The 10,509-nt window shown below is 45.4% G+C and overlaps 1 protein-coding gene and 1 pseudogene across 1 annotated transcript; both read left to right on the top strand.

Annotated features, from left to right (window-relative positions):
• Positions 1 to 314: 314 nt before the first annotated feature.
• Positions 315 to 4,016, top strand: LOC123175702 (G-type lectin S-receptor-like serine/threonine-protein kinase At1g11303; annotated as a pseudogene).
• A 1,463-nt stretch (positions 4,017 to 5,479) lies between these two features.
• LOC123175703 (ethylene-responsive transcription factor 1-like) lies at positions 5,480 to 5,926 on the top strand (the record flags this gene model as incomplete). The annotated part of the gene is made up of 1 exon (XM_044590287.1): positions 5,480 to 5,926. A coding segment is annotated over one exon (447 nt), but the record flags the coding sequence as incomplete, so codon positions are not given.
• Between the last annotated feature and the right edge of the window lie 4,583 nt (positions 5,927 to 10,509).

Here is a 10,509-nt window from a genome sequence, read left to right as displayed (position 1 = left end):
GCCGCCGCGTCGTACGCGTGGGCGGCCTCGCGCGCCGTCCCGTACTAGCCGAGGCCGAGCCGGAGATCGCCGAAGCGTATCTCCGCGGAGTAGCTGCCTTTGGGGCGCAGGCGGACGCCGCGGTAGCCGGACGCTCCTCGGCGGCGCGGCGGCATGGCGGCGCGTCGGTGGCGGGGCGCTGGAGCGGCGCGTCGATGGCGGGGCGCTGGAGCGGCGCGTGGCAGAGAGGGAGAGGAAGAGGAGAAGAGGAAGCGTGGAGAAGGCGCGTGGCACGCGCCGCACTTTATAGGCGCGCCGGAAGCGGCGCGCTAAAAATGGCGCGCGAGCTGGCGCCTTTTCGCGCGCGCGCAGTCGGTTTCCGCGCGCGCGAGTTTCCCGCGGCTGCTGGAGCGCGGCAAAACATCCTGCGCGTGCTAAGAGCTGGGTTTACCGCGCGCGCGTCGTTTGGCGCGGCCGCTGGAGATGCTCTAAGAAAATGGATTACAGCAAGCCAGTACAGAGAAGAAGAACAAGTCCTTGTTTTTCATTTGTTTTTTCTTCATTCTACCGTAGAGCTTTCGTAGGTTTTTTTGGTTTCCAGCTAAAGTCATCATCAGAGCAAAAGTTGCCTTTTTTGTGTCCGCAAATAAAAAGGAGTGACAACAGTAGAAATTGATGATAACGAAAGAGGCAGACTTTGCTGCATTCTGCCAATTGGTGGTAAGCTTCCTGGAAATTGAGCGTGGTTGTTGACCGAGAACGGCGCTCTGGGTCAAGTTTCTCAGTCCAAATAATTGCTTAAGTTGAGCTGGAATAAGTTGAATAGGCAGGACTATTTATGAAGGGAAAAACCCAACAGTTAATCCTGTCTTAATCTTCAACACAGTCGTGACTAGTTTGCATCTGTTAAATGATCAATTATTCAGAACCATAATGTTGTTGGGTGTGTATACCTTTCAAGCAGCCTAGGTAGCTATTTGAGGTGGAGTCTTGTTGCCTGCCAGCCTAAAAATCTCTATGTCCAAGCACCACCACGAGTTACTCAGAAAGTTCAAACTCCCACAATCCTTCCAGCTCCGTGTGGCCGAGTATTCTTCCAAGCTCCCATCCATGGCTCCTCTCATCTTCCTCCTCCTGTTCGGCCAGATCCTACTCTGTGCAGGCGTCGACACCATCAACTCCGCCACACCGTTGTCCGGGTCACAGAAGATTGTGTCCCAGGGCAGCAAGTTCACCTTGGGCTTCTACTCCCCACAGCAAGTTCACCTTGTACCACTGCTGACCCCCGTGTGGACGGCAATTACCAATGTGCTGGTGTCTCACCCGACCACCGCGTCCTTGGAAATCGCCAAGGACAGCAACCTGGTCCTCCATGATCAGGCCAAGAACCGGCAGCTATGGTCGAGCAACGTGAGCATATCCTCCAACTCCACCGTGGTCATCATGAGGGATAGCGGTAGCCTCCAACTCACCGATGCCTCCAATTCATCCATGGTTTATTGGCGAAGCATAGACTATCCCACAGACACCTGGCTTTCGGGGGCGAGCTCGGACTGAACAAGGTCACTGGTGTGAGAAAGAGGCTTGTTTGTTGGAAGAACAGCGCAGACCCATCTCCTGGGTTGTTCTTTCTGGAAGTAGACCCAAACGGCATGACACAGAAGTGGAACAAATCCGTAAACTACTGGACCAGTGGCCCCTGGAACGGCAAATACTTCACCATGATGCCAGAGGCTGTCAACAACCTTTACCACTTCCAAGTCGTCAACAATGCCACAGAAAGCTACCTCTCCTACTCGATGAAGGATGATTCATTAGTCTCGCGGTTCATCATTGACATGACCGGACAGACCAAGCAGCTGATATGGATGGATTCCGAACAAAATTGGCTCTTGGTCTGGACCACGCCACAGTCAGCGTGCGACGTGTATGCTCCCTGTGGGGCATATGGCTGCTGCAACCCCCGTGCCCTGCTGTACTGCAACTGTGTCAAGGGGTTCAGCCAGAAGGTTCAGAGTGACTGGGACCTCCAAGATTACAGTGGTGGGTGCAAGAGGAATGCACCATTGTTCTGCCAGACCAACTCGAGATCCGCGCACACTCAGTCTGATAAGTTCTATGTCATGACAGATGTGAGGCTACCTGATAATGCTCGGGGTGCAGTTGCCAAAAGCTCTCAACAATGTCAGGTGGCTTGTCTGAATAATTGCTCTTGCACAGCTTACGCTTACAATCACGCCGGGTGCATTGTTTGGCATGGGGACCTGATTAACCTCCAACAACAATACATGGGAACTGGAGGAGGCACACTCCTCCTCAGGCTTGCAGCATCGGAGCTGCCAGATCAACAAAGGACATCCGAGCTGCCAGATCAACAAAGCAGGAAAACAAGGATCAATGGTTCAGTTGTTGGTGGAGTTGCTGCAGTTTTGATAATTCTTGCGATTATATCGTTCTTCCTATTTCACAAGTGTCGTCGAGACAAAACTCTTCGGATATCCGAAAATGCTGGGGCTGCGTTGACTGACTTCAGGTACATTGGATGGTATTCGAAGCATCGATTCACTTCTTCTCGATCTATCAACACTAAGAGCGGCGACAAATGACTTCGGCGAAGGAAATATGCTTGGTAAAGGAGGTTTTGGGATGGTTCATAAGGTACAAACCATGCCATATGTACTATTTTTATCAGCTTCATATATTTACCAATGAGTATGCATCTTCTCTTGCACAGGGAGTCCTACGTGACGGTAAACAAATAGCAGTAAAAAGACTATGTCAGAGTTCCAGACAAGGAATAGGGGAACTGAAAAGTGAACTTGTCCTGGTCGCTAAGCTTCGCCACAGGAATCTTGTGAGCCTCATTGGCGTTTGTTTGGAAGAACAAGAGAAAATACTTGTGTATGAATTTATGCCCAACAGAAGCCTTGACACCATTCTTTTCGGTACAGACTCTTCACTATTAATTGATTAATTTCTCAAAAGGAAATTTTTCACTATAGTCTAGCTGAGAGTAGTGCAAGTGCCGCCAAACTTTCACTGCAATGCTGATACTTATTGTTTGAATGGCAGATTCTGAGAAACGCAGAGACTTAGATTGGGGAAGCAGATTCAAAATTATCAGTGGGGTTGCTAGGGGACTGCAGTATCTCCATGAAGATTCTCAACTGAAGATAGTTCACCGTGACCTGAAAGCGAGCAATATCCTGTTGGACCTTGATTACAACCCTAAGATTTCTGACTTTGGCTTAGCGAAGATATTCGGAGGGGATCAATCAGAAGATGTCACTAGGCGCATCGCTGGGACATAGTAAGCACAGTCAACATTAGTATTGCTATAAAGTAGAACATACGTATATTAACAGTTATGTTGTTGCAGCGGATACATGTCGCCTGAATATGCCATGCATGGTCAATACTACGCAAAGTCGGACGCATTCAGCTTCGGTGTTTTGGTTTTGGAGATCGTCACAGGGAGAAGAAACAATGGCTCCTGCAACTCCGAGCAATATGTCTATCTCGTAAACCTTGTAAGTACTCCCTCCGTTCGGAATTACTTGTCGCATAAATGAATGAAAATGAATGTATCTAGAATTAAAATAAATCTAGATACATTCATTTCTCCAACAAGTATTTCTGGATGGAGGGAGTACTAATTAAGCACCAATGCTAGTAAACTTTGTGCGCGCTGCTGAATCCCTGTCATAATAACTGAAGAATTTACCAATCTGGTGCAGGTATGGGAGCACTGGACCAGGGGAAATGTCATCGAGTTGATCGATCCATCCCTTAGCGACCATCCCTCTCACGTTGACCAGGTGCTGAAGTGCATCCAGATCGGGCTGCTGTGCGTGCAGAACAGGCCTGAAGATAGGCCGGCGATGTCGTCGGTGAATGTCATGCTTAGCAGCCAGAGTGCTCGCCTCCCTTCTGTTTCCATGCCAGGCTTCTCTGACGGATTGAGTGGACGCAGTGACAATAATTCAAAAGCGGCGTCCTCAAATGGAATGACCATCACAAAGCTCGAGCCAAGATGAACCCTGAAGCAGTTGCTGAACCGGTTTTCACTAGTGTCACTTTTCTTTCTATTTGGAGATCGGTTTGATTAAAAGCTTTATGTGCCTCCAAGGTTATCTTCAGTGTCAGTTTTCTGTCAAGTGGGATTATGGTATTGCTGCTGGAAAAAATGTTGGCTCATACAAATACATGTACCAATAATGGATTCAGCAGCCTTTTCATTTTGGTTATCTTCTAAAATTAGGTTTAGTTCTGTAATATTTCACTTGCAATAAAGACAAGGTTTTCTATGATGCAGGCAGAGCAGACCCAGTTTTCTGCGGTTGGCGAAACAGATTTAATGCTGTCGTTGGTAGAGCTTGGATTTAAGATAGGTCCTGTTACCGGATTAGAATTTTATTCGAATTAAAACAACGTTGAGACGCTTGACAGAATGCCCAAGAGCAAAGGTTGAGAACAAAGACCCGTAAAACGTAGATACATCCCACCAGCGCCTTCTTCGCCTCCTTCTTGAGGACCTGCCTGTGCTCCTCTTCGCCGGCAAAAACAGTATAGATTGGTTATTGCCACACCTATTGTTATAGTGTATTGTATGCCTACTTTTAAAGTCTGAGAGTTGGTGGGCTTACCTGAAGAAGAATGTTGTGGATCAGCCGAAATATAGCTCAATATATGTCCACCTGAAGCTTATTTTCTATCTGCTTTTCATAATTTCAGCAGTTACAGTACAAAGGGGATAATTTCTTTACATTCAGTGATGTCATCATCATTGAAGAAGTTTCAATAATAATAATAATGTGGCTATTATTTTTCTTTTCTTTTTCCGTCAGCTCGAAACAAGTGTCATATTTGATCTTGTTTTGTCATATTTGATCTATACATAACCTGTATGTCTCCAGTTTATGTTAAGTTGTACGCACTACATGTCTGTGCATTTGGATGTATTATCAGTATCAGGTAAATTTGTCACTTGAACACATTTTATATTTGACTGATTAGTACATGGTCTGCTGCTACCTCTACATGCCCGTGTTATTGGACGCTGTTCATGTTCATGGTCTGCTGCTACCCCTGCCTGCCTGCGTGCATACATAGTACATACAGAGATGACTGATGCCTGCTTTCACGAGCTGATTATAGACTGTATCTGTGTATGCGTGACGACCAACTAGGCCCGTAGGCCATGATACTAGTAATAACTAGTAGAGTGCCCGTGCGTTGCCACGGGCTCTTGAAATAGTTTGCAAGAGTTACATGTTAACTTTTCAAGGGCTCGCCCCGCCGTAGATCCAGACCACCGCCATTGATTCCACCCCGCCTAGGCCGCCGCCTGCCGCCGCGCTGCCCCATCGCGTTCGCCTCCGCTCCGGCCGCCTCCGCCCCGCCCCGACCCCGCCCGCCTTCTCTCCGTCCGCCTCCGCCTCCGGTCCATCCTCCGCCCGGCCCCGCTCCGTCCGCCTCCTCTCCGGTCTGTCCACCGCCCCGCTCCGTCCGCCTCCGCCCCGCTCCCCGCTCGGCCGCCGCCCGCTCCCCGATGGCGCCGAAGAAGACGCCGAAGGGCAAGTCCGGTTTCTTCGGCATGAGGGCGAAGCCCTCCGGGAACTTCGGACTGGAGTTCTCCGACGCCGGGCATCGTCGGTGGCTCGGCACGTACCCCACCGCCAATGAGGCCGCGCGTGCCTACGGCGTGGCGGTGTGGCGTGCCGAACGGCCGAAGACGGACCTAAACTTCCCGGAGGTCGAGTCCCAGGCGGTGGTGGAGTGGCTCGTGCCGCAGGGCATCCGGATGGAGGAGATGTCGGCTAAGAAGAGACCGGCGGTTGTTGTTGCTCCCGGCGAGAGCGACGAGGCGGCGATGGCTTGGTTTGCGCGATTTGCAATTTTCTGCAAAGTCATCTCTAATGAAATGCTATTTGCTGCAAATTTAGAGGTAACACATACCAGAAGTCCAACCATAACCACAACCAGAGATAACATATCGTGGCAAGCGGATATCAAAAGAACATGATCCACAGTCAGAGGCTCGGGATAGACCAAATGCAGCGACCGTTAACAAATCCAAATTCAGTGTTTACAACAACCACTTATATATATTTGGACGTACATAGAAATTAGATATTTCCTAATTATTTGCATAACGAAAAACATACCGGCTACAAGAGAATGAAAGACTAACCTATTGATGAGCACAACAGTACATACCATCCCATCATGATGTTGCCATCTCTCACACTTGATGATTACATCTTGTTATTTCTAACATGTACACCATCGGACGATTGCTTTATTAGAAATATATTTACACAATATGATCAGAGCAACATCAAGGAGTCGGATGCTGGTGCACAGATTCTCCTCAAATTCCACACGCAACCATTGTAGAGAAGAACAACATATTTTTCTTAGGTTATTTTTGATCGAGCTCCTACAGAAAAATTCAAAGAAATCATGAGGAGCATGGAGCCAAGCAAACTAATCAGAGTAAATCATGAGAGGAGAAGCCTCTCAACCTACTACGGGGAATCGAGTAAACATTAATTCGTGTAAGAATTAAACCGTAATGTAGATCAACAACCCAGTAGTTAATAGAATAACCCTGACATTAGGAGTAGAGATACACCCAAATAGCTATATAATTTTCCTGATTTCCATACTATTTAGATTTTGAATGCGAATAAAGGAATTGCTTACAGTACAAAATATATGTGCAGACGTGCTTTATGGAGCAAACAGTCTAGGTGGTCGCTAGCTAGAGATTATCCCATGCCAATAATTCATCAGTGTGTGACATGACCGTGCGTTGCCACGGGCCTTCTGTTGTATAAAACTTAGTGAATTTTTGGCCCATTTCAACAACATAGCCTGAACACCCTTGTCGATGAATTCTTTTTGAATATCGTAATCCATCTTCATCTCTCTGATACTCTGCAAAAACAAATATATATAGAAACACACCTTTTGTATTATCATGCACAAGAAATATATAAAGAATAATTATGTGTATGCATCTCTTCTGATTGTTAAAACAAGACAATTTTTCAGTCCGGTCCTTCATAAAGCTTTGTCAATCGGCATTTTCAAAGCATCATTGGAAGCCATTAGTTTTCGTCTCTGATCTCAAAAGTGGACATGTATAAACAATATTAAAATAAAAATAAGGTCATATTTTTTTGAGGGGATAAATAAGCTCACATATAATATATATTCATTGGTGAGACGCTAAATGCGAGCATATTCATATTCCGATGATAATGAGACATACTTCTTCACCCACTATCTCCACCTTTCTAATTCTCGAGTTCCCTTCCACCATCACGTCCACACATAATCATACGCTTTTATATTTTGAAATTTGCTTGTCTTAACCTGGCGTAAATTCTAGAAGTCTATCCCCCCCCCACCCCCCTCTATAATAGTTTTTTAAATGTAGAGAAGTTGCCACTTGTCTCTCTCAATGCCTTGCTGAACCCTCTACTTATGGCTGCCATCACAAGAAAAATAAGCAAGATAGTGGTCGTAGGTGGTAATCATCTAAATTAGCCAGCCATAGTGTATATAAGATGCCGTGCACACACTGCGAATTGTCGAGGGCAGGGCAGACAACTATTTTTGATAAACAAAGATACACCAGAAAATAGAGTTAAAGACCAAAATAAAAGAGGGTTGCCCCAGCAACATGCAGGTTCAATCCCAGTGTAATACAAAAAAGGAGACTCTTCCCCTTGCGTTGTAACTCTTTTACAGTTGGTACTGCATTGATCTACACATGTAAACCTGATCGGCTTTATCAAATAAAAGTTGCACTTTGAACAAAATCTAGCACACCCAGTTTTGCAGCTTTTGCTACCTGTGAAAACTGAACTATGTCCACCAGTTGGTTCACAAATTCAAGCGAGACAACTGAATAATGAAGAAGTGCCCATGATACATGTCAAATTAACTATTCATGTCATGTCAATCATCTCATCAAGACCTCTTTAACTTTTGTAGTCCTCCACTAATTAGAACCTGATATTTTGCTTACCATCACAATGGCATTTTATTTGTCAACCTCGGCCCTTGCTGTCTGCCTCAACTCACCTAGTAGAATGCCCGTGCGTTGCTACGGGCTACAATGCATATACATGAATCAAACAAATGATTAAGATTGTCCCCAAGGTCGGCGCTCATTTCTCCCTCGTACGCCCGGGCGTGTTCGGACATCAAATAGGCTACTGGTACATACCCTCAGCCCCGAGGGTGAACTACTCCCTCCTCGTCATGGATAGCGCCGGGATGATGAAGATGGCCACCGGTGATGGGTTCCCCCTCCGGCAGGGTGCCGGAACGGGCTCTCCCGAGAGGTTTTTGGTGGCTACAGAGGCTTGCGGCGGCGGAACTCCCGATCTATCTTATGTTCTGGAAGTTTTAGGGTACGTAGGTATATATGGGTGAAAGAAGTACGTCGGTGGACCGAAGGGGGGGCCACGAGGCAGGGGGCGCGCCCCAAGGGGGTGGGCATGCCCCCCACCATCGTGGGCACCTCCCTTCTTCCCTGACATGCACTCCAAGTCCATCGGGTGGCTTTCCTTCCAAAAATAACTTCTCCAGTTGATTTCGTTCCGTTTTGACTCCGTCTGATATTCCTTTTCCTCGAAACACTGAAATAGGCATAAAACAACAAATCTGGGATGGGCCTCCGGTTAATAGGTTAGTCCCCAAAATAATATAAAAGTGGAAAATAAATCTCAATATTGCCTAAAACAGTAGATAAAGTAGCATGGAGCAATCAAAATTTATAGATAGGTTGGAGACGTATCAAGCATCCCCAAGCTTAATTCCTGCTCGTCCTCGAGTAGATAAATGATAAAAAAGAATTTTTGATGCGGAGTGTTACTTTGGCATAATTTCAATGTAAATCTTCTTAATTGTGGCATGAATATTCAGATCCGAAAGATTCAAGACAAAAGTTCATATTGACATAAAAATAATAATACTTCAAGCATACTAATCAAAGTAATCATGTCTTCTCAAAATAACATGGCTAAAGAAAGTTATCCCTACAAAATCATATAGTCCGACTGTTGCTCTATCTTCATCACACAAAGTATTTAATCATGCACAACCCCGTTGACAAGCCAAGCAATTGTTTCATACTTTAATAATCTCAAACTCTTTCAACTTTCACGCAATACATGAGCGTGAGCCATGGACATAGCACTATATGTGGAATAGAATGGTGGTTGTGAGAAGAAAAAAAGGAGAAGATAGTCTCACATCAACTAGGCGTATCAACGGGCTATGGAGATGCCCATTAATAGATATCAATGTGAGTGAGTAGGGATTGCCATGCAACGGATGCACTAGAGCTATAAATATATGAAAGCTCAACAAAAGAAACTAAGTGGGTGTGCATCCAACTTGCTCGCTCACGAAGACCTAGGGCACTTTTGAGGAAGCCCATCATTGGAATATACAAGCCAAGTTCTATAATGAAAAATTCCCACTAGTATATGAAAGTGACAACATATGAGACTCTCTATTATGAAGATCATGGTGCTACTTTGAAGCACAAGTGTGGTAGAAGGATAGTACCATTGTCCCTTCTCTCTTTTTCTCTCATTTTTCTGTTTTTTTGGCCTTTTCTCTTTTTTTATGGCCTTTTTTTTTTAATTTTTCGTCCGTAGTCTCATCCCGACTTATGGGGGAATCATAGTCTCCATCATCCTTTCCTTACTGGGACAATGCTCTAATGATGATCATCACACTTTTATTTTTCTTACAACTCAACAATTACAACTCGATACTTAGAACAAAATATGACTCTATATGAATGCCTCCGGCGGTGCACCGGGATATGCAATGAATCAAGAGCGACATGTATGAAAATTATGAAGGTGGCCTTGCCACAAATACAATGTCAACTACATGTTCAACGAAAAAGCAATATGACAAAAGTAATGTGTGTCATATGAACGGAACGGTGGAAAGTTGCATGGCAATATATCTCGGAATGGCTATGGTAATGGCATAATAGGTAGGTATGGTGGCTGTTTTGAGGAAGGTATATGGTGGGTGTATGGTACCGGCGAAAGTTGCACGGCACAAGAGAGGCTAGCAATAATGGAAGGGTGAAAGGGTGCGTATAATCCATGGACTCAACATTAATCAAAAGAACTCATGCACTTGTTGCAAAAATTTAGAAGTCATCAAAAACCAAAGCACTACGCGCATGCTCCTAGGGGGATAGATTGGTAGGAAAAGACCATCGCTCGTCCCCGGCCGCCACTCATAAGGAAGACAATCAATAAATAAAATTGTGCTCCAACTTCATCACAAAGCGGTTCACCATACGTGCATGCTACGGGAATCACAAACTTCAACACAAGCATTCTTTAAATTCATAATCACCCAACTAGCATCACTTTGATATTATCACCTTCATATCTTAAAATGATTATCGAGCATCAAACTTATCTTAGTATTCAACGCACTCAAAAGAAAGTTTCACATATCTTGAATACCAAGTATATT

Source organism: Triticum aestivum, unplaced genomic scaffold, assembly GCF_018294505.1.
Source record: "Triticum aestivum cultivar Chinese Spring unplaced genomic scaffold, IWGSC CS RefSeq v2.1 scaffold85232, whole genome shotgun sequence".
Classification (NCBI taxonomy): Eukaryota; Viridiplantae; Streptophyta; class Magnoliopsida; order Poales; family Poaceae; genus Triticum; species Triticum aestivum.
This window is presented reverse-complemented; position numbering and strand designations above follow the sequence as displayed.